This window comes from Podarcis vaucheri, assembly GCF_965113315.1.
Source record: "Podarcis vaucheri genome assembly, chromosome: 16".
NCBI lineage: Eukaryota > Metazoa > Chordata > Lepidosauria > Squamata > Lacertidae > Podarcis > Podarcis vaucheri.
Genome location: NC_138754.1, coordinates 1,639,139 through 1,663,561, shown reverse-complemented (window position 1 = coordinate 1,663,561; position 24,423 = coordinate 1,639,139). Strand labels below are relative to the sequence as shown.

The following is a 24,423-nucleotide window of genomic DNA, read 5'->3' as shown; positions in this document are numbered from 1 at the left end:
GACAAATAGAAGATGGGAGGGCACCTGGCTTGCCAGTAATACATGTGAAAAGGATCTAGGGGTCTTGGTGGACCACAAGCTTCACATGAGTCAACAGTATGATGCAGCAGCAAAAAACGTGAATGCTATTCTAGGCTGCATCAACAAAATCTTCAAGGTTCTTGTATCGATTTATAAGGCCTTACACAACGTGGACCCAGGATACCTCAAGGGCCATCTGATCCCTTATTTCCCTGCTGGATCACTGTGACCTTCAGGTGTAGACTCCGTTAGTGCTCCTCAGCTCGTATCCGCCAGAAACTGTACCTTCAGTATTGTGAGCCTGGCTCTTCGGAACTCAATTCTGGCTAAGATCAGAGCTGCTCCCTTCCTCTCTGCTGAATTTCACCTTCCTTCACGAAGACCTTTGCATTTCAGCAGCATTTCCAATATTATTTTCATCTCAAAATGATATTTATTTCTATTGTATATTTTGGAACCTTCTTCTACACTGCACAGGGACTGTGGTGTTAAGTGGTATATAAGTTTTTGAAATGAATAAAGTATTTTTTCTACTTATGGTATGCCTATTATTCCTACAAAAAAATAAAGGTAAAGGGACTCCTGACCATTAGGTCCAGTCGTGGCCGACTCTGGGGTTGCAGCACTCATCTCGCTTTATTGGCCGAGGGAGCCGGCGTACAGCTTCCGGGTGATGTGGCCAGCAGGACTAAGCTGCTTCTGGTGAACCAGAGCAGCGCACGGAAACGCCGTTTACCTTCCCGCCGGAGTGGTACCTATTTATCTACTTGCACTTTGACGTGCTTTCGAACTGCTAGGTTGGCAGGAGCAATGGGAGCTCGCCCTGTCGCGGGGATTATTTAAACAATGGGTCCTGGTTGATTCTGCTTCCCTCCTGGACATAGCTGTCAACTTTTCCCTTTTCTTGCGAGGAATCCTATTCGGAATAAGGGAATTTCCCTTAAAAAAAGGAAAACATTGACAGCTATGCTCCTGCTACAGGCCAATCAGGTTGTTGCATTCTAGGATCCTACCTGCCTATTCTTGTAGGATCCAAGCTTAGTACATAACAGCTTGACAGCTAGGATGCTAGAAGTGGAAGAAGAAGAAGAAGAAGAAGAAGAAGAAGAAGAAGAAGAAGAAGAAGAAGAAGAATTTATTTATACCTCACCCTCCCCAGCCAGAGCTGGGCTCAGGGTGGCTAACAACAGTAAAAATTACAGTAAAAACATAAGGGGGGGGGACACAATTTAAAATACAGGTTAAAATGCAGCCTCATTTTAAAAGTAGCCCATAAATCAAAACCATAAGGGGAGGGAAGACATAAGGGTCAGACTGAGTCCAAACCAAAGGCCAGGCGGAACAGCTTCGTCTTGCAGGCCCTGCAGAAAGATGTCAAGTCCCGCAGGGCCCTGGTCTCTTGAGACAGAGCGTTCCACCAAGTCGGGGCCAGTACTGAAAAGGCGCTGGCCCTAGTTGCGACCAATCTAACCACCTTGCGACTTGGGACCTCCAAAGTGTTGTCATTTGTGGACCTTAAGTTCCTTTGCGGGGCAGACCAGGAGAGGCGGTCCCATAGGTACGAGGGTCCTGGGCCACATAAGGTCCCGTAAGGCTTCTTATGCCCTGAAATATTAGCAGGTACCACTTCATGACATTACGAGAATCTGTTCTGTCTGAGCTGAGCCAAAAGGGCTGGGTTGCAAGCAAGGTGAACCAACTCCGGCCTCCCACTCACTCCACAGGACACACTGTGGGGCAGAGGGGGAAATGGGGAGGGCAAAAAAATGTGAATTTCACCCTTGTAGAGTAGCCTAGTTTTTACCTCCTTAGCTCAGGAACTACAGAGAGAGAGAGAGAGAGAGAGAGAGAGAGAGAGAGAGTGTTTAGGAAGCACAGTCTTTCCTAATTACTGGGTCTATTTCTTCATGTCATCCTCAGTTCCACCCCCCCCCCCAAAAAAAAATAATTGTTTGACTTGCTGTATTTTCTCTATCCATTGTAGTGTAGGAGTGCCCTCATGTGGTCAATGAGGATGCATCCTCAGTCAAGTGCACTTAATACTTGTGTTCAATCTTCTTTGTCTTTTATTTTTATCACCGTGGGAAAATGGGCTCTACAAAGTTCTGGCTCCTTAAAATCTCTATATAGATGCAGATAGAGACCTAAAAAAAATAAAGAACTAATTTCACACCTGTAATGGCAGTGAGAGCAAATTTCAGAAGGTGTTTGGTTTAGGCAGCTTAGGTTACTGGTTTTCAAAAGTCTTGCAAAACCCTCTTCTGGAAAATAATTCCCACGGGGCGAAAGTTCCTAGAGGACATAGTGCAAGAGACGAGTGTTTTGCAATATGTCAACTTAGTTTTATTTGCAAATGAATAAGTCCATAGCACTGTGTTCTCTCCTGTTTATTCCATGGTGTGGATTTGATGAGAACGGTGCTTTTTTTTCCTAGAGAAAAAGGTGCCAGAATGCACTTATCTCAGAAGACCCACCTCAGAGCCCAAAGGCGGCTTTGCTGAGGCTGGTCAAGTCTCTCCCCACACTTCTGGGGCCCAGCTGAGAGGTGCTGAAACACTGTTCCGGAGAGTTCCAGGTGGAAAAAAGCCCGGGGTGAGAGTATGTTTAGTCAAACATATACTCTTTATGTTTCTGTGGCTCAACTAGTGATTAGGGAGCAAGGGAAACAACAAAACTCTCCTTCCTTGGAGGTTTTTAAGCAGAGATTGGATGGCTATTTCTCACATATGATCTAGTAGAGATTCCTGCATTGCAGGGGGTTGGATTAAGATGACCGTCAGGGTCCCTTCCAAATTTGCCATTCTTTGATTCTATGACCCTCTCTTCCTTTGTGCAGGCTCAAAATAAATTTTTTTCCCTTCCAGTAGCACCTTAAAGACCAACTAACTTAGTTCTTGGTATGAGCTTTCGTGTGCATGCATACTTCGTGTGCAGGCTGGTAGGGAAGAAGGGAGAAATTCCATTCAGTTTGATTTTGAGTTGAATCTATCAAAATCATGCTTTCTGAAACAACGTGGGAACTGAAATTTTGTTCTGGGAAGAGAGATGGGCTGTTAAGAAAGATCTTTGGGAGAAGAAAAGGCTAAGAAGTAAATCCAGAGCAAAGTCCTTAAGGCAGTTGGATGGCGCTTTGTATGCCTCCTTCCAGCAAATCCTGCAACTGGTGCCAATAAGAAGAAGAAGAAGAAGAAGAAGAAGAAGAAGAAGAAGAAGAAGAAGCAATGACAAAGCTAGACAGCATCTTAAAAAGCAGAGACATCACCTTGCCAACAAAGGTCCGTATCGTTAAAGCTCTGGTTTTCCCAGTAGTGATGTATGGAAGTGAGAGCTGGGCCATCAAGAAGGCTAATCGCTGAAGAATTGATGCTTTTGAATTCTGGTGCTGGAGGAGACTCTTGAGAGTCCTATGGACTGCAAGAAGAACAAACCTCTCCATTCTGAAGGAAATCAGCCCTGAGGGATCACTGGAAGGACAGATCCTGAAGCTGAGGCTCCAATACTCTGGCCACCTCATGAGAAGAGAAGACTCCCTGGAAAAGACCCTGATGTTGGGAAAGATGGAGGGCGCAAGGAAAAGGGGAGGACAGAGGACAAGATGGTTGGACAGTGTTCTCGAAGCTACAAACATGAGTCTGACCAAACTGTGGGAGGCAGTGGAAGACAGGAGTGCCTGGCGTGCTCTGGTCCAGGGGGTCACGAAGAGTCGGGCACGACTAAACGACTAAACAACAACAACAAATTATTATTATGATTTATACCCCTCCCAATAAAATCACAGTAAAAACATAAGGGGGGGATCAATTTAAAATATGGGTTAAAATGCAATTTAAAATGCAGCCTCATTTTAAAAGTAGCCCATAGATCAAAACCATAAGGGGAGAGAAACATGAGGGTCAGACTGAGTCCAAACCAAAGGCCAGGCGGATCAGCTGTCTTGCAGGCACTGTGGAAAGATGTCAAGTCCCGCAGGGCCCTGGTCTCTTGGGACAGAGGGTTCCACCAAGTCAGGGCCAGTACTGAAAAGGCCCTGGCCCTAGTTGAGTCCAATCTATTGGTCTACGTATTGCTCTACTTTTCTTTGGACCTCAGCATCAGCAAGGCCTGGGGGGCTGGTTGTGTCTTGTCATCTGGGCATCACAGAACCTCTGTACATATTGCCCAGGCTTGCAACCCAGGGAGGCCATTTCAGTACCACATTTTGACTTCACCACTATCTCTCAAGACAGATGGATCCCAACACCCAAAATTATCCCCTGGAGTGCGTAACTTCTTTATGGGGTATAAGCTTAAGGCTGAACTCATATTCATAACAGTCATGAATACTGACATCCAATCCTTGAATAAACACAGGTGCTGAACATACATGTGGGTTCAGACATACATTTCACAACCAGCTGAGAGGGGTTGCCCTTTTCCTCATCCACACAGAGTTTATGCAAGTGCACATTAAAGTCTAATTTAAACCCACTTTCTAGATCATTTGGATCCTACAAGCCAGCAGATAAAAGGGAGCCTTTCACCACACAATGCGTAAATTCATTTGCCGTATTTTTTGCTCTATAAGACTCACTTTTTCCCTCCTAAAAAGTAGGGGGAAATGTGTGTGCATCTTATGGAGCGAATGCAGGCTGCGCAGCTATCCCAGAAGCCAGAACAGCAAGAGGGATCGCTGCTTTTGCTGCGCAGCGATCCCTCTTGTTGTTCTGGCTTCTGAAATTCATAATTTTTTTTTCTTGTTTTCCTCCTCCAAAAACTAGGTGTGTCTTATGGTCAGGTGTGTCTTATAGAGTGAAAAATAGGTATATTGAACTCACTTCTACAATCACATGAGAGAACCATTAAATGCAGTGGCTTCAAAAGAGTGTTGGGCGTATTCAAACAGGTGCACCTGTTGTCAAGAGATTTTAGGGATGACGACTGTTATGTGGACCTTCCCTTTATAGAAACAGTCTACCTCCAGATACCAGATGCTAGTTGAAAATACAGCTGCAAAGCACTCATTTTCATTCCCTTCCTTTTGTGTGTTGCTTTCACTCATCCATGCACTCTAAGGCCCACTTTTTCTGAAATTACACAATTTTACACAATTTTGTAGACATTTGTTGGTTAGAGAAATGCCCTGAAGAATTTGAAGTAGTGCAGATTTCTAAGGAAACCTCTGTTTCCTTTCAGGGGTTGTTTCAGGAAGTGTGAAGGAAACCTAAGAAATGCTTTACTTATTGAATAACAGCATTTATAAAGGCTGCTCAATCGTGGTGTTTCCTCTGGGAGAACTTCTGTGTAATAAAACCACAAAATAATAAAATGGCAGCCCAGTTTCAGCAAGAATAAGTACAAACAACAGAGAGGAAAACAGGGCAGAAAGAGGCACAGCTTTCCTTAAAAATAAAATAAAAAATAGAGGGTGCACATCTAAATATTCATTCTGTTGATGGGATAGAGAGGCTGCCTGAGGGTTACACATGGCTGATCTCTGACTCAGAGTTTGGAATCACTGTCATGTGATTGCATGGAAGAGGAAATAGGTCATATGGTTCTTGCAACCCCAAAATCACCCCACATTCCTCTTCAATGGCCTGATGTCAGGGGAATGGACTGAGGAGGAATGGTGGAGACCATCCTGTCCCTCCTACTGAAACTTCCAGAGAAAAGGAAGAAAGTACAGTGGTACCTTGGTTTACAAACTTAATCTGTTCCGGAAGTCCGTTCTTAAACCGAGACCGTTCTTAAATCAAGGTGCGCTTTCCCTAATGAGGCCCCCCACCGCTGGTGCCCTTCCACTGTTCAGATTCCGTTCTTAGAACGAGGTAAAGTTCGCAAACTGGGACACTACTTCGGGTTTTGCAGAGTTCGTAAACCGAATCGTTCGTAAACAGGACTGTTCTTGAACCGAGGTATCACTGTATAGATTTAAAACAGTGGTTTGCAGAAGATCACGGCTCAGAGATAGATGAGGGGCAAAGCTGGGAAATAATGGGAGAAGAGGTGGGCAGGAAGCAGAGCTGGAGCAGCTGGCTGACACATTGACACTAGAAAGCATTCCAGACCCCCCTTCTCCCAGAACCTGGTGAGCATTGAAAGTAGGAGAGCAAAGAGCTAAGAGACAAGTGGTCTTAAGCAGCCACTGTAAGGGGGGGGGTCTGTTGACGATTGAGAAGGAAAGGTGGGGAGGAGATTACTCTGAGCAATGCCATTACCCCAAGAGGCTGGAGTAAGCCTCTCTCTGTGAATATTGAATAAAATACTTTGGTAAGAGCTTTTCTTGTCTATTTATCCCTGGCCGTCTGCCGTGGGGGGGGGGTGTCGGATTCCCGGACGCCTAATACTTGTCGACTAACATGCTGAAGCTGAGGTGTATCTTCCCATGCCTCAAAATGACAGCAGAACCCTGTAGGTGACATCTCCAGAACCTCTTCCGTCTTGTTGCCTGCAAAGAGCAGCCCCAAAAGGGAGAGAGAGAGAGACAACTCCTGCCCCCTACCCATTCTGTGGACTGCTTCCTTCATTGGGGGTTTTCAAGCAGAGGTTGAATGGCCATCTGCCAGGGATTCCTGGATTGCTGTGGGTGGGACTGGATGACCCTTTTGGTCCCCCACTAACCTAACAATTCTCATTCTGTACCAGGCACATCCAAGGCTCATTGCATACCTGGCAAGAAGCAACCAGGAATGGCACTGACAGAAGCCTCTGCAACCTTCTCACCCTTAGCCTACTGATCTCTGCTGCTTCCTCTGGGGGAAACTTCCATACAATGAAACATCAAGCACAGAATAATGGAAACAGCACCCCAGTTTCAACAGAGGTAAGTATCAATGCCAGTGAGTGAAACAGGAAAAATGATATGCAACATCGCTAAAAATAGAGGGAGCAGGTCTAAAAACCAATGGTGTTCCTGGGATGATGATCCTGATTAGGGATTCAGGATTGTTTATCGCTGACTCATAAGTTTCATATTGCTGTCAAAGAATTCTGCAGAAGAGAAAATACGCCACACCATTTGTATTTAAGTTGTCCTCAGCCTCAAAAAACGATCTTCAGGTTTCTCTTCAAGGGCTTGATAGCTGCTTCCATGTTTGAACACATCGTGAAGCTGATGTGTGCCTAGTGCAGAGTTTCTTATTCCTGCATAAAACTCTTGGTGGCAATACCAGCAAATCTCCAGTGTTGCTTCCACCAGATATCAGAGCCCAAGCAGTGGGCTTCAATTGGGGAGGTCCAACTCTGCCCCTTTATGCACTCTATGGGACACACTGCACCAAAGGCTCACTGCATACCCAGAGAGGATCGAACATGAAGGTTACTCACAGAAGCATCCTGATTCTTCTCACCTCCAGCCTACTGACCTTCTCTGTCTTTGGTAAGTCCTTCAGTGCTGGCATGTAGGTGGAGAAGGAGGCAGTCCATTCAGCTTGCATTTAAGCTGAATCTTTCGAAATCGCACTTTCTGAAATGATACAGAAACTGAAATTTGTCCTTTGAAATTTGCGCCGGGAAGAGTTATTGACTGCTAGACCCTCTGGGAATTGCAACTTTATGAAGAGAATGGTTGGGAGACTCCTTAACAACTCTTAGCACCCTTAATGAGCTATAGTTCCCAGAATTCTTTGGCAGGGGGGAAACATGTCCATTTAAACTAATCAGCTCCAAGGATTGAATGTATGGCATAGATGGGCTCATGTATTTATTTATTTTTAAGAGTGTTCTACCCCCTTTAAAGGGATGCAGGTGGTGCTGTGGGTTAAACCACAGAGCCTAGGACTTGCCAATCAGAAGGTCAGTGGTTCAAATCCCCGCGATGGAGTGAGCTCCCGTTGCTCGGTCCCAGCTCCTGCCAACCTAGCAGTTCGAAAGCACGTCAAAGTGCAAGTAGATAAAGAGGTACCGCTCCGGCGGGAAGGTAAACGGTGTTTCCGTGCGCTGCTCTGGTTCACCAGAAGCGGCTTAGTCCTGCTGGCCACATGACCCGGAAGCTGTATGCTGGCTCCTTCGGCCACTGAAGCGAGATGAGCTCCGCAACCCCAGAGTCGGCTACGACTGGACCTAATGGCTAGGGGTCCCTTTACCTTTACCTCCTTTAAATTGTTGGGTTGCAGATAGATCTGCTGCTCTGGGCTTCTTTAGGAGGAAAGGTGTGGTATGAATTCAATAAATAACCAATATTTTCTTACTCCCTTAAAGGCACTTTAAGGCAAGCAGCTGAGAATTCGCCCCATCAGGTGAACGGAGTCCTGAATAGATCAGTCTACATTCCCTTAAAGCTATCCTCTGCAGCAGCAGTAGAGAAAATCGAATGGGACTTCTTTCACCCCACAAATGGAAAGCCCTGTCCCCTTGGTGTGGCCAAAGGTGGGAAACTGGAGCAGTCAGATATCAGCAGCAGGTCTAAGCAACTGGAGGAGAAGACTGCTGAGAACCTGTTGAGGATGGGGGCAAATCTCAGTGACTGGACTGAACACCACAATGAAACCATATTTTGTGGGGATTTAAATGGCACACACCTGTCTAGAGATCGGCTGGCATTGGTTAATAGGACCATGCTGAATATCAGTTTTCTGGAGAAAGAGGATGCTGGAATTTATAGAGCGCGTGTTTGGTTTAATGCAGAGCAGTTAAAAGAACACAAATTTAACCTTGCTGTTTACGGTAAGTCATTCATTTCACCATCCCTGTCAGTTTGTGGGGTGGAGCTCAGCATGGAATAGGATGGCCATGGGATTGAGTGAGGAAGCTTTTTCAGCTTGGCAGGGGCCACATTCCCTCCCAGAGCTTGGAGGGATCAGAGGTAAAGGGGGGGATAAATTAATCTGAGAATTGTAGAGTTGGAAGATCATCTGGACCAATTGCAGGAATCACAGCTAAATGTGAATGTGAATTATGAATTTTGTAGAGTAGGGTAGCTTCTACATGCATGCACACACCTCTATGCTGCACCAAAGTAAGCATACATCCAGTATGGTGCTTAGAGTGTCAGACTAGGACCTGAAAACGGATCAGGGTTCGAATCCTCCCAGTCAGCCATGAAGCTCACTGGGTGTAACCTTGGGGGCCAGTCACTGCCTCTCAGCCTTACTTACCTCACAGGGTTATTGTGGGGATCAAGCAAGGGTGGGGAGAACCAGATCTAGCACCCTGAACTCCTTACAGGAAAAAGGAGGGGTGGAAATGCTATAAATGGATCAGACTGAAAGGAAAGATTCCAGCAAGAGAGGGGGAGAGCACCCTAGGAATATTTGGCGCACAGTCTTTACTAGAACTTCTTTGTTTTGACTCATGTGCTCATTCTACATGTCTATCTTATAGCTGTCAAGCTCAGGGAGTCCTCCCCTCCCTTGGGTAACTTCACAGATAAGAATTAACGAGCAGCTGACAGATTTATAGTCCTTTTATTTCGGTTTCATGTTGCAGTCACAAAATGCACAGCTCTCCGCAAGTTGCTTACTCTGAATCCAATTCCCTACTTCCTCAGCAAGAAGCGCTCCAACGGGAAGTTCCTCCCCCTCTCTGCCTCCTTTGTTCTCTGATATGTTCAGACCTCTGAGTGGGGATTGGGTTTCCCCAAATTCTCAGTTGCTGTGTCTCCCAATTCCCCCTGCCTTCTGGATCTCTTGCCATTATCTCATAGCTGGGTAGCTCCTCCCTAATCTGTTCAGCTTCTGTGCCTGGGTCTGCCTGTCTCTCTGCTTCTGAAAAGGCTGGAGGCAGAGGACGCGCGAATATTCCCCCTCCTCTTTTGAGAGAGACTGATCTGCCTGCGACTGCATTCTTCAGATCCAGACCATTCCCTGACAATAGAGCGGTTGCTGAACAGCTTGGTAGGTTTCTGGAGGAAACATCAGCTTTAGATCCTTTTCAGTCTGGGTTCCATCCTGGTTTGGGGACTGAGACGGCTCTGTTCGCCCTAACAGATGATCTCCGTAGACAACTGGATCGAGGCGGGTCAGAACTGCTGATTCTCTAAGATTTGTCAGCAGCCTTTGACATGGTCAGTCATGATCTTCTGGACCACCACCTCACCGATGTGGGGATACAGGGCAAAGCCCCAAAATGGTTGTGCTCCTTTATCTCTGGTCAGGGACAGAGGGTGTCACTAGGGAGGGAGATGTCGTTGCGCCACTCCTTGGTGTGTGGAGTGCCACAGGGCGCAATCCTCTTACGGATGCTTGGAGGGTCCGTGTCTCTCTGTCACTGCCCAGCACAGTTAGCGATGGCCACCGAGGCACAAACTTCACATGACTCCTCTTTGTGTTGAACAGAGCCAGTGCCAGTACCATGGATACTCTATCGTGTGTACTCCAATACTTGAGAAGGCTGCAATGTGACCCTGTGGTGTCAGGTACCTCGTCAGGGAAAGTACCATATCTCCTGGGAAAGAGGCAATCTTTCCAGGGCCTCAGCAGGAGGTTCATCTAAGTGCCAGCTTTTGTCCAACAGCAGGAAACTCTGTGTCTCCTGGAGAAAAGGCTCCCCTGACTCCACCTTCACGTGCTTGGCTAACAATCCTGCGGATCAAAACGAAGCCACAATTGACTTGCTCAACATCTGCACAAGCGTTGAATGAGAGAAAGGTGTCCTAACCTTCACATTGCTGTTAGGATATAGTTCCGTTCCACCTTAACAGGGAACAGGCATGACTGTTGTGTGTCACATGCCTGTTTACATTCCAGCAGTCTGCTGGGAATTTCCGTTTTGTATATTGCTTTTGCTTTGCTGCTGTTTTGCTGGAGATGAAGGGAAGCAGACATGTTTTCCTTTGTTCATGAACTATGCTGAATAAACGCTTGTCAAATAATGCTTACGCATGGCTCTGTCCACCGCTTCTGCTATGAGAAGATTTATTCACTCTGCTGATAGAGCGTCCACGGGTCTCTAAATGTATCTGAGGCTCATGTCGCTGATTGAGGCTGTTCCAAGGGAGACCAGTGATCGTCCGGCTGCCGGCCGGTGGCTGGAGTCAGCTGGGGGCCTGCCTGATGCCCCCATCTCCCTGGCAGTATCCCAACAATTGCTACCCAGAAGTTCTGAATCATGAGGGTGTTTTGGATGCTCGGGATACCCCTAAAGATGAAGGATTCAAGGAGAGGTACCCAGGCACACAGAGCATTAAAAAACACACACACCTATCTAGGGAAAAGAAGGAATGGGAAACCTCCATGCTTCTGTGGAAAGTCAAAGAAAGCACAGATGCTAACCATCATTTCCCAAACACTGGATGCTGCCTTTTAATGAGTCAGACCACTGGTCCATCTCAGTTATTGAGGCAATGCCCACCCTCCTTCATCCAACTCGACCCGCAACAATCTGTGGATCTCTTTAACCATATCTTCCAACACCTGAGTCCCTCCAAAGATGCCCAAATTGGTTTGTGCCTTGGCCGAATCCAGTGTGCAGCTCTAACGAGAGGGAGCCTTTTAATCACAAAACGCATCGTCCATGTATTTAAGTCACTTCCACAAGCTAAGAGAAGAGCCTGTAAATTGGGCATCTTCGAAAGAGAGTTTGGCAACAAAAGCAAGAACCACAAACCCATGGCTACAACAATGTTATGAGTAAATATCATGACCTCCGAATGCACAATGGAAAACATCCACAAACTAGTCTGCTGTGTGCCAGCAAAGTTTAATAATGCCTTCCTGTAAAAAAAAGAACTGGGTTCTGTACAGATATGGTACCAAGGAGTAAAAGAGTTCTCACATTCATTCTAATCCCTAATTTTGTGTTCCATTAGGTTGCAAGATCAAATATGTGCATCTCCCTCCTTTATTTTCTCTCTTCATGGTGTGGGTCTGTGGCACATTGTTGCAACCACTCTCTGGACTTTGGAGTAGTCAGAGACTCTTTTACGCTTTAGGTCTAAGGTGCGTACCGTATGTATTGGATGATTTTCTGCCCCCATACCCATGTCTCCCTGAAGCAGCATCTATATATTCTGTCTCTCTTCATTTCATGTATTCCTTATTTCCTGGAGTGTGTGACTTGTTTATGGAGCATAAGATTAAGGGTAAACACATATCAAATAAAAACATCTTGAAGGTCCCAGGCCACAGAGAAGTTAGGCTGGCCTCAACTAGAGCCAGGGCTTTTTCGGCTGTGGCTCCGATCTGGTGGGACGCTCTGTCCCAAGAGACCAGGGCCCTGCGGGACTTGACATCTTTCCGCAGGGCCTGCAAGACAGAGCTGTTCCACCAGGCCTTTGGCCAGGGCGCAGCTTGATTCCCTCCCTCGGCAATCTTTGCTGAGCTCTGGCCCAATTCAATGCCAGTGGCCTGAATTAATTAATTTTATAATGAATGATTTTAGAGTGTTGTTTATGCTATACTTTTATACTGTTTTATTGTTGTTAGCCGCCCTGAGCCCGGCTTCGGCTGGGGAGGGCGGGATGTAAATAAAATTTATTATTATTATTATTATTATTATTATTATTATTATTATTATTTTATTATTATATTCACGACAGACACCCATGCTGAGATTTCCTCTCGGAATTGTTTGCTGAATACACCAGCCTGCTGGACATGCATGCGTGTTGAGATACACACCTCACAACAACCTGAGAGGGACTGTCTCTCTCCTCATCCAAACAGAGTTTATGCAAGCACAGGCTTGACAAGTTGGATCCTCCTAGCAGAGGATCCATGTTGCGCTCGGCCCCTGAAAATCTTCCCCAACTGGCTTGTGGGTGGGGCTTGCCCTGCTCCAAGCCAGTGGTGCCACAGTTATGCCACTGGCCTTTAGCCAATCAGCATCGTGGCAAAGGTTGGGGATATCTATTTGGCAGTGTGATGTAGGAACCTCCCTTTACTTCATGCTGCCGAACACCCGCCCACCCACCCACCCTGCTCCTGCCAACCTAGCAGTTCAAAAGCACGTCAAAGTGCAAGTAGATAAATAGGTACCGCTCTGGCGGGAAGGTAAATGGCGTTTCCGTGCGCTGCTCTGCTTCGCCAGAAGCGGCTTAGTCCTGCTGACCACATGACCCAGAAGATGTACGCCGGCTCCCTCGGCCAAGAAAGCGAGATGAGCGCCGCAACCCCAGAGTCGGCCATGACTGGACCTAATGGTCAGGGGTCCCTTGACCTTTACCTTTGGCCTTGATTTGGACTTCAGTTGGTCACCTGTTTTGGAACGCAGGCCGGGTAAGAATTTTTCCCAATGTGGCAGATTGGCTGTGGCCACTTGGTTTTTGCCTACCTCTTAGCAATCATCACAACCTTGTACGGTTTGGCGGTTAGGCATTGGTTTAGGGGAGGGGAGGTGCGGCCATCACCTGCTCCTCCAATGAATAGGGTATTCCGTTAAAGGAATCCGGGGGTCTGGATCTCATCCGAAGCCTGGAGAGGGGCTAAGGCCATGCCAGGAGCCCCGGGAACACAGTCAATATACACTGACGGAGATCCCCCTGCTGGTTGTTTAGCCTTCCAGGCTTCCTGAAGGGTGGGGCAGGAGCCAGATATAGTTCTGATACCAGTGCCTAAGTCAATACCAGTCACATCTGTGTATTCAATAAAGTTGTGGACAAAATTTGCCCATTAACATTTAAACTGTCTCCTAAATAAAGACTGTGTCTTTATTTCCACGAGGGCTGGGTTTGGGGGCTCGGAGCACAACCAACGCTTGATTTAAGGCCAAATTCTTCTTGATTCAGATCCTACAACCTGAAGGGTAAGAGGAAGCCTTTCGTCACACAATGCATAATTCATTTTACACTGAACTCACTTCCACAATCACACAGGAGGACCATTAACTGGAGTGGCTTTGGAAGAGTGTACAGAAAATAAAAAGAGGAGGGGTTCTAGCTGAAAGCTATCAGCAATCACAGCTGTTGTGTGGACCCTCCCGTTACAGGAGAAAATAACTTGCAGCAACTTGGAGCTGAGAGGGCTTGCAAAAAGGTTTAGGGCAGCTTTAATTCACAGATTAACAACATTTATAAATGCTGCTCTTCACAAGTGTTTCTCCTGGGGCTGGGAGTTTCTGGGTAATAAACCATTTAAAATTCAGGAGAAGTAACCGCAAAATAATAAAAGAAGCTGCTTGGCTTCAGCAGTAAGTGGCTTCAAAGCCAAGGAGCGAAAAGTGAGAGGGAAAGATATACTGCGTCACTTAAAAACAGAGAGCAGATCTGAAAGCTCGTTACGTTTATTGGATAGTGAGGATGCCTAAGGGTTAACTGTTGCTGATATTCCACAGATGCTTTTCAACTGGGGTCATGTGGTTTCATGGAAGGAGGTGACGTAACTGGTATGTACTCGCTAACCCCAGATTTCTCTTGAAGGGCTTGGCAGAGGATTTCCTGCCTGAAGCAATGACTGGAAATGACAGTAGAAAACTCTTATTGACATCGCCAGCCTCTCTCCCGCATTGCTACTTTCAGAGAGAAGAATCCAAGGTGTGTGCTGCAAACAGGGTGAACCAACTCCGTTCCGCTTGCCACTCACTCTGTGAACCACGTCCAAGACCTGCTGCGTCGCCAGACAAAAATGGCAATGGATGTCACTCACAGAAGCCTTCCTGTCCTTCTCACCTTCGTCCTACTGATCTCTTCTTCCTTTGGTAAGTCCTTCAGAACTGGTGGGTATGGAGGCAGGAATTCCATTCAGTTCTCAGCTGAAGCCAAATCTATCAGAATGGGACCTGAAAGGCTTCCAGCCTTTAAAGTGTTCATTAGGATGAGAGATCGGTTGTTGAACCACTCTGGGAATTGTAGATCCGTGTGGGGAAAGGGGGATCTCTTAAAAAACCTCAGCAGCAACAATGATCATAGGATTCTTTTGTGGGGGAACAATTTAGGGTTGCCAGATGTCCTCTTTTTCCAGGACACACCCTCTTTTTTCATGGGTCGAGTCGTCATAGTGATCGGTAGCTAAATGTAGAAGTCGGCCAATGTGTCCTCTTTTTAGCCCTTCAAAATATGGTAGAAAATGTTACGACTTTGAATGTCTTATATAACAGAGTCTCCGAGTGCTCCTATTTAGCCCTGGCACTCGTGGATAACAATAAGCGATCCCACTTTGTTTCTGTGCCATGGGAAATTGTCGTTTAAGCTGGGGCCATAACATTGCTGCTACCTGGGCTCCCCTTCCTCTCCTACAAAAACTATGAAACTACCTCTCCTTTAAATCGGAACCTACAACTAATCCAGAATGCAGCAGCTAGACTGGTGACCGCAAGTGGCTGCAGGGACCATACAACATGCTAGCTCCCTAAAGCACGCTGGCTCCTGGTATGTTTCAAAGCACCAAATACCAAAGTGTTGGTGCTGACCTTTAAAGCCCTAAACAGCCTCAAAGGCCCAGTATACCTGAAGGAGCGTCTCCACACCCATTGTTCTGCTCGGACACTGAGGTCCAGCTCCAAGGATCCTCTGGCGGTTCCCTTGCTGCGAAAAGTGAGGTTACAGGGAACCAGGCAGAGGGTCTTCTTGGTGGTGGCTCCCGCCCTGTGGAACTCCCTCCCAGCAGATGTCAAGGAAATAAACAACTACCTGACTTTTAGAAGACATCAGAAGGCAGCCCTTTATTAGGATGTTTTTTATTGTTTGAAGAGTGGCTTCGGAAACCCACCATATGGGTGGGGTATAAATAATATTATTATTAATAATTATTATTATTGTTATTGCTATTACTGCATGTTTGCTTAAAAGTAAGTCCCAGTAGGGCAGAACAGCCAGGCCTGCCCTTTTCCCCTTTTTGGCAGTGCATATATATAGGGGGTGAGACAGATGTTGAATAGAACGCCCCTATTTTCATCTCAGAAAAGTTGGAGAGTTTGATATAAATGTGGCCTGTAACTGTTTTGAAAATGACTCCCCCACGTTGACATTCTGGACAGAGATGTTGCTTAGGGCTCCTTCATTTTTATTTTTATTTTTATTAGGTTTTCCACAATTATAACAAATATCACATAACAGAACAACAAACAAAAACAAAAAAGCACGTCAAAGAAGAAAACAACACGAGAATCATCATCCTACCCACCACCATAACAAATAAACGATAAAAACGAACTTAATTCTTTAAAAGCCCAACCTTATGTACATATTGATTGACTTCCTCTAGTCCCTCCCTTCTGAGTTTCCTTGTATCTGCATGTAACAGCTTTCCAATATCATTACTAAACAAAAAATATTTTCAATTGTAGGAGGAAGCACTGGTGAAGAAAGTGGGGTGCGGTGGGTGCCCTTGAAGCCCTCCCCGGGTGTCATCCCAGGGGGAGTGCACCCCCCTGGGACGCTAGCCCCACGGCCGCGGGCGGCTAGCCCTGCCCCCAAGGGGTACACAACATGTGCGCCGCTCTGGGTGCTGGAGCAACTAGCCCCGCCTCTGGGAGGAAGAGTGGGGTATAAATTACATATGCAAACAACAATGGCGCCCCTCTTTGCTTCCCCAAAGGCACTTCAGGTGAAGCATCGATGAATGCATCCCAGCATGTGAAGGGAGTCGTGGGAGGACAGGTCTCCTTTCCCGTAAAGGTCCCCCCGGGAAAACCAGTGGAGAAAATTGAATGGGACGTCATTAGCCCTGTAAGCGGAACGCCCTATCGCCTTTGTGAATTCAGAGACTGGAAGCTGAAGAAGTCAAATTTCAGCACGTGGATAGCAACATGGATGAACCAACAAGGTCATAGGTTCTTTGGGGAAAATGATTTTGTGACTAATGTAATGTCGGGGCACATATTTGCACGTCGGCTGCTGATGGCTGACAGGACCACTCTTACAATCAGGGAGATGGAGAGGCACGATGCTGTAGTCTATAAAGCTCGTGTCTGGTTTGATGCAGAACAGTTTGAAGACCACTTTTTTAACGTGACTCTTTATGGTAAGCAATTGTTTTTCTCCATTCCTGAGTTTGTGCTGGAGCTGAGCATGGAAAAGGATGGTCATCGGATGAAATGGGGAGCCTTTTTCAGACCATAGGCACCATCTCTGATGGGCACTGGGCGCCTCGGGACCCACAGAATTTCCCCTGTGGGAGCCCAGCCGGGTGACAAAAACGTGCTGTGCATGCGATGTCTCACAAAGCAACATAGGCACCATCTTGACGGGGCGCATCTGCAGCCTCAGTGGGCAGAGGCCCGTGGCTTAGGCCCTGGCCCGGTCACCGCCATGGTGCTGGTGAGTCAGCGGAGGCACGGCAGGGGGCAGAGGGAAGTGGAGGCGGAGCGCTGTGCATGCAACATAATGTCATGACATCACATCGCACACAAGCACGCCACTGAGCACCCACAATCTGGGGCCCACATCAACACCTCTGTTTCAGACTGAGGGCCACAATTCCTCCTAGGGAATCTTCTTGGGGCCACATGGTGGTGGTGGGAGGGGTGAAAGTAGGCGGAGTAAAGAATGTGACTCTTACCTTTGTAGAGTTGGCCAATATCTACACAGCCTCTCAAACTCACACCCATGTCTAACCCTCCATCCATCCATCCAAGCAAGCAAGCAAGCAAGCATCATTTTCAGAGTTGAAGGATATATTGAAGGAGCTGGGACTATTTAGCCTGGAGAAGAGATGACTGAAAGGAGAGACGATAGCCCTCTTCAAATATCTGAAGGGCTACGGTGTAGGGAAAGTAACAAGCTTGTTTTCTGCTGCTCCAGAGGGGAAGACACAAACCAAAGTGGTGGGTGTCCCCTTCATTAGGGGCTTTTAAGCAGAAGCTGAATGGCCAGCCATCAGGGATTAGTTGGCTGGGATTTCTGCATTGTAGGACTTGGACTAGATTATCATTGGGCTCCCTTCCAGCTCTTCAATTCTATGATTGCATTATTCCATCAAGGCAAATCACACTCAAGCAAAGTGTGGAGCAGAGGGGATGCCTGTGTTGGAAAAACGCCCCAGAAGGCTACCACCTTCCCAAGACACCGGGACATCTCTCCAATGGTCACTTTCTGGCTGTAAATCTTCCTCAGTCCAGAGAGACAGGTGGTAAGCGACCCCTCTCTCCAGAGAGGAGCACACTCATCTTCTGGCATCTCATTGCAGAAGAAAGAGACAATCAGTAGAATCATAGAATCATAGAGTTGGAAGAGACCACAAGGGCCATCAAGTCCAACCCCCTGCCAAGCAGGAAACACCATCAGAGCACTCCTGACATATGGTTGTCAAGCCTCTGCTTAAAGACCTCCAAAGTAGGAGACTCCACCACACTCCTTGGCAGCAAATTCCACTGTCAAACAGCTCTTACTGTCAGGAAGTTCTTCCTAATGTTTAGGTGGAATCTTCTTTCTTATAGGTTGGATCCATTGCTCCGTGTCCGCTTCTCTGGAGCAGCAGAAAACAACCTTTCTCCCTCCTCTATGTGACATCCTTTTATATATTTGAACATGGCTATCATATCACCCCTTAACCTCCTCTTCTCCAGGCTAAACATGCCCAGCTCCCTTAGCCATTCCTCATAAGGCATCATTTCCAGGCCTTTGACCATTTTGGTTGCCCTCCTCTGGAAGTAGCTCTAAACTACTTTATTTACAGTCTAAATGCTAAGAATCCAGCAGCATGTCTGTGCTCTCTCAGCAGCAGTACAGAACAGCATCACACACAGAAGCGAAACAAAACTCTCCAACAATCCTGAGACGTTCTGTCTCATGCTCTCAGACACTCACATGATATAAACAACCATAGTGCTACTACTGAGCAGCTTGGGTGGGTAAAAATCTTAACAGCCTGGGGGTGGCCTTGAGAGAGTCCCATGGACCAGATACAGAGGCCATGAGGGGTGCATTTTCCCCTGGTCCTGAGGTTCCCCCATTGCTGCCCTACACACTTAGTGACAGCCAATGAGGCACAAACCTCACATGACTTTTGTGTTGAACAGATCCAGCACCACAACCAAGGATCAACTATTATGATTTGATCAAGACTCCAAAGGGATGTGATGTGACCCTGCAGTGCCAGACATATGTAGCAGGAACGTACAATATCTCCTGGGAAAACGTGAGAGCTTTAGATAGTTTCTCATTTTCTGACAACGGCAGGAATCTCCATGTCTCCTGGAGAAAAGACTCTTCCCATTCCTTCATCACCTGCCTGGTCCACAATCCGGCAGATCAAAAGAAAGCTTGGTTTGACTTGCGCGGAATCTGCCAGGATTATGAACTTCATGAAGTTGAAAGTCATGAAGGTGAGCAATCTTTCCTCCCACCCTAAATTATCCAGAGATGCTGCTTGGGCCAGTGGACAATTATGATATCCTTAAGGGTTGGAGATTCAAGGACAGGTGCACAGGCATGCAGAACGTTTTTTAAAAAACCTGAAGGAAAACACAAATGGGAAACATCCTGACTTCTGTCGAAAGTTGCACACATAATTTCTCAGGCACACAGAAAGCTGCTTCTTACAGAGTCGGAACTCTGGCCCATTTAGCTTAGCATTGTCCACACGGACTGGCAGCAATGGTTTTTTCTGGGGTTTAAGACAGTGAGTCCCTTTCAGGCCTTCCATAGAATTGAGGCTGGAAACTGGGGGTGCTTCACCCTTTAAAGTACTGTCAATTTCTCAGCAGCCTGCAGCTAAAGCGAGAAAGACTTTCTGCTCTTCCGTTCCCCTCTGCTCCAGGCAGTGGTATTTGGGGACTGGAGCAATGGGTGGACATAGTGGACATAGGGGAATTTTGGTAGGATCATGAGGAGAGTAAGGGCCACAGGGTTGGCGTGGCAGGGAGGTGGGGTAGAAGGAGCTGTGATGGGAGGGCTGGGGGTGGAAGGAGGTATGGCAAAATGGCTGAATCAACCGTGAGGGATGGTTACCAGGGTGAGGTCCATAGTGTGGTTGCAAGTGGGTAGGGGTTGGCATGGAGGTGGAGGAGGAGTTAGGGCAGTTGGTGATCAATGGGGGCAGGGATGGCAGCCCCTAATAAAATATAGTTTTCCAAAGCTTTCAATAACCGGCAACCATTTCTCAATGTAGCATTTTAAACATGTAAGTGAAACAACCAGAACCGGAAACTCAGAATTTCTCTAATTTCCCACCCTCGTAAAGTTCAGTTAAAGACCTCTCTGAGAAAACATGTGAACAGCTTAATGACCCCTTGTCATATTGATAGATTGGCTTTCTCATGGGACGAGCTGACAATTCATTTTATGCTAAGGACAATTATCAGATGACCGTTGGAGAAATATTACGTGAAGGAGCTTACAAACATGACTTTGGCCGTTATGGAATTTCCCTACAAATGAAACCGATTGGCATTTTCACTTATTCTCTGTTATTTATTCTGATGCTCTGGGTCACATGTTGGGGCAGAGGTCACTTTGGCAGTAGCTATTATGTTCTTCTTCCAATAGGTTTTTTTTGTTGTTGTTGTTCTTCCAGGCAGCACTTTTCCAGGCAGCATTCAACAGAATATCCAATGGGGTATCATACTGGGTGTTCTTGTACCCCTTATATGTATTTTGGTGGTGATCTGCAGGTGTTATGAGGCGGGGAAATCCAATCAGAGGAACACAGGTAGAACCCTCTCTATTGCTCTTCCTTCCATCTCAACTGTGATGAAGGCTCTCTGCCAAATATGTTCCCACCTTCCATTTGTGTATCCTGGAAGACAGGGTTTGGTCATTGCCAAGGACTAAAGAACGTGTCTCATGTTGCACTCTGCAGATATTCCCTCTGTGGCACAAGAGGAGATGGTGTACCGTCCGCCACCCGAGAACCCAATGATGAACCGCCTTTTGATGGTTTCTGCACCCGACAGTACAGCAATGAGCCCCCCTACCTATGATGAGGTCCAGGTGAGATGCATATGTCAAGAAAATAAGGGGTGATGGTTCGGTGCTACTGTTACGTGTCACCACCATCTCAGGGTAGTGAGAGACTTCAGGGGTTTTGGCAGAAGAAGAAGAAGAAGAAGAAGAAGAAGAAGAAGAAGAGGAAGAGGAGGAGGAGTTTGGATTTGATATCCCGCTTTATCACTACCCAAAGGAGTCTCAAAGCGGCTAACATTCTCCTTTCCCTTCCTCCCCCACAACAAACACTCTGTGAGGTGAGTGAGGCTGAGAGACTTCAAAGAAGTATGACTGACCCAAGGTCACCCAGCAGCTGCATGTGGAGGAGCGGAGACTCAAACCCGGTTCCCCAGATTACGAGACTACCACTCTTAACCACAGCACCACACTGGCTCTCAAGAGTCTGTGACTACTGTCCCCCACATAAGTTATCCTGCTTCCCACAGGTGCAGTAGAGGGCAGTGCCCTGCGGCCAGTTTCAAAGTCAGATTTAACTGGCAGACTTCTGTACATTTAATGAGGGGTGGCGGCACCATCTGGTCCTTTGCCTCAGGCTGAAAAATATCTGGCCTCGATTGCCTCCATCGTTTGGTGACACCCTGCACAAAAAAAAAACTATTCTTCCTTCTTTCTAAAATACTGATTATGTTGTTGGCCAAAACATTAAATTCTAATAGATTTAAAACAATATTGTCTGACTAAAGCAGAAGAGCACAGCCAAACTGTTATTAGCTTAATTGTGATGAGATATCCAGGAACCCGTAGTAGTAGTAGTAGTAGTAGTAGTAGTAATAATAATAATAATAATAATAATAATAATAATAATAATAATAATAATAATTAATAATAATTTTTTATTTATACGCTGCCCTTCCCGGTTCAGAAAACTGGCTAATAACAAATTAATTAATTGATGCAACAAAAAACAGCATAAAATACAGTATAAAACATGAATATCAATAAATTCAGAATTCAAAAATCAATTTAGGGGGGAAATCCATCCAATAAACATTAGCTGATCACCAGCGCTAGCTGGCTAAATTAGTCCTATTTGAGCGAAGAGACCAGGGGAAAATTAGCGATCCCAGAGTGGGTAATCTTCATAAAAAGGGGAGGGGGAGGGAAGGAAGGAGAATAAAAGATCAGGCTAATGTCAAATTGAAAGCCAGGCAGAATAGCTCAGGCCCTACAGAAGGAGCTTAAATCCTGCAGGGCCCTGGTCTCATGGGACAGAGCAGTCCACCAGGTCGGAGCCATCACTGAAAAGGCCCTGGCCCTGGTGGAGGATAATCTGACTTCCTTAGGGCCCGGGACCTCTGACCTATGGTTATTCATGGACCTTAAGCTATCCCTAAACACTTGAACTAAGAGGTATAGTTGAGTCATCTGCCTTTTGCTGAATTTGTGGCTGAGTTGGTGGTTTAGGTGGGCTCCAATGCTCTTTCGGGAGCTGCTTCCCAGTCTCCTGTACCATGTTGTTTAACTGCTCCTCTTTCTCCTCCACCTGCAGGCTGACCGGAATGGAGGAGAAGGTACATTGTGCTCAGAACCGCCAGCCTATGAATCCCTTTCTGATTGCACAGTGTCTGCCCCAGATGCCGGTGACTGCAGCTGTGACTGCAGCTAGCTATCCTGGATTCAGAGCTGAGGACCCGACTGAAGAAACCATGTGACTGCCAGACAAGCTGGGGGAGATGGCTAACACCACCACCCTGTTGGAGAACATTGTCCGAAAAAGGTCATGGGCCAAGGTGAAACTCAAGAAGAGGAACTTTTCTCTGATTTCTCTGATCCTGTGGCTGCAGTGGAAAAGCTACTGGGAACATCATTTGGCTTTGCTCATCTCCCCCTCCTGGGACCCTTATAAAGAGGAAATGCTGCCTGAGTCTTTGCTTTTAGCAAGCGATCTTCAGAAACATTGCTGTCTCCAGCTGTGGAGGCTGAACTATGCTCTGGGGTTCTATTTCATATCTACATAAAGCCATTGTTAGGGATTTCAGGGCAAAAGGTGCCTTTTACCTACTGCAGCTATTTTGACAGCTACGGCCATACCCAGACCACGAAAGCCTTGCCACAGTAGTTCATATACTTCAAGATTGGATTGCTGCAACATGCAGAATTCCTCTCTTGATATGGAAGCTGCAGCTGTTGCAGAATGCTGCAGCATGATCGCTGATAGGTATGTGGCTTTGTCAGCACAAACGCCCCCTTTTCAGAGCTCTGCACAGGTTGCCAATTGGCCAATGGCCTGCCAACTTCAAGGTGTTCATATTAGGACTGGCAATGGCTGTTTTGTGCATGCTCAAAGCAACACCTTGATGGGGTGGTGGCATAACAGGGCATAGGTAAAGGTAAAGGGACCCCTGACCATTAGGTCCAGTTGTGGCTGACTCTGGGGTTGCAGTGCTCATCTCGCTTTATTGGCCTTGGGAGCCGGCGTACAGCTTCCGGGTCATGTGGCCAGCATGACTAAGCCGCTTCTGGCAAACCAGTGCATGGAAACGCCGTTTACCTTCCCGCCAGAGTGGTACCTATTTATCTACTTGCACTTTCATGTGCTTTTGAACTGCTAGGTTGGCAGGATCTGGGACTGAGCAACAGGAGCTCACCCCGTCAAGGGGATTCGAACTGCCGACCTTCTGATCGGCAAGCCCTAGGCTCTGTGGTTTAACCCACAGCGCCACCCGCGTCCCTTATAACAGGGCATAGTAGGGGGTAAAAGCGCATAATGGGGTTGGATTGGGCTGGGCTGCACTGCAACGCAAGATGACCCAGAACGCAATCTCCGTGCAAATTGGGAGTTGCCTGTATATAAAGCCCTTAACAGCTTGGGAGCAGTTTACATACAAAACCGCCTAACCTCACATATGCCCACCCATCTGCTTTGATCGGCAGAATTGCACTAGTACAGGTGTCCCACCATATCAGCCCTGTGGGTGTAAGAACTCAACCCTATAGCATGGCAGATCTTGCACTTTGGAACTCCCTGCCTGTGGAACTCAAGCAGGTGCCTTCACTGTTGTTTATAAAGACACTGAACAACAACATCACTTTTAATCTGTTTCAGTATTTTAACTTTTGTCTGTTTTAAAGGCAGGCTGTATTTTTTCCCTTGATTTTGTCTTTTGCAAACCCCTTTGAGGTGCTACCAAATGCATAGCCTCCAACATGTCAAGGCGAAAATCTGGGCCACTGTGCTGCTGTGTGGGAAAATGGGATGTTCCAATTGTAATGGGACAGTTGAGGGCATCTGAAGTAGCAACAGCTTTTCTTCCAAATGAAGAAGTTGTTGTTGTTGTTGTTGTTGTTGTTGTTGTTGTTGTTGTTGTTGTTGTTGTTGTTAATTTCTATTATAACTATTCTTTTTTAAAATGTGATGCTTATTGCTGTTATAATATTATGTAAACTGCTTCTGAGGTCTGCCCGAAAAGCAGTATATAAATTCTGCTAATAATAATAATAATAATAATAATAATAATAATAATAATAATAATAATAATACAGATGTATCTTTTGAAACCTCAGACACTACAGTGTTAACTGGTGTATTTATTTTTGAAATAAAGAAAATATATGCCTTCAGATGATTGGGCCTTCTGACTGCAGGGGCAGATGGGAGTTGTAGCAGAAAATATCTGGAGGGAAGAGAAAGAAGTTTACCACTCAATGAAGATTAAACTTGCCTC

General features: G+C 46.4%; 1 protein-coding gene and 1 long non-coding RNA gene across 2 annotated transcripts; both read left to right on the top strand.

Annotated features, from left to right (window-relative positions):
• The first annotated feature begins 9,670 nt into the window (after positions 1-9,670).
• On the top strand, positions 9,671-10,816 carry LOC309521249. The gene is made up of 2 exons (XR_014214601.1): positions 9,671-9,833; positions 10,275-10,816. It is a non-coding gene; the product is annotated as an uncharacterized lncRNA (long non-coding RNA).
• Positions 10,817-14,265: 3,449 nt separating this feature from the next.
• On the top strand, positions 14,266-24,019 carry LOC309520515 (uncharacterized protein). Its single transcript, XM_082202404.1, has 6 exons — positions 14,266-14,571; positions 16,410-16,835; positions 18,832-19,137; positions 20,328-20,462; positions 20,613-20,743; positions 22,248-24,019. Exons 1-6 carry the CDS (start codon positions 14,499-14,501, stop codon positions 22,362-22,364), a joined length of 1,188 nt encoding a protein of 395 aa, XP_082058530.1. The 5' UTR covers positions 14,266-14,498; the 3' UTR covers positions 22,365-24,019.
• The last annotated feature ends 404 nt before the right edge of the window (positions 24,020-24,423 follow it).

Coding starts and splice junctions, on each gene's coding strand:
- LOC309520515 (XM_082202404.1), top strand. CDS start 14,499: ATGGCAATGGATGTCACTCACAGAAGCCTTCCTGTCCTTCTCACCTTC. Junction 14,572..16,409: donor ACTGATCTCTTCTTCCTTTG/GTAAGTCCTTCA, acceptor GCTTCCCCAAAG/GCACTTCAGGTGAAGCATCG. Junction 20,744..22,247: donor CTACCTATGATGAGGTCCAG/GTGAGATGCATA, acceptor CTCCACCTGCAG/GCTGACCGGAATGGAGGAGA.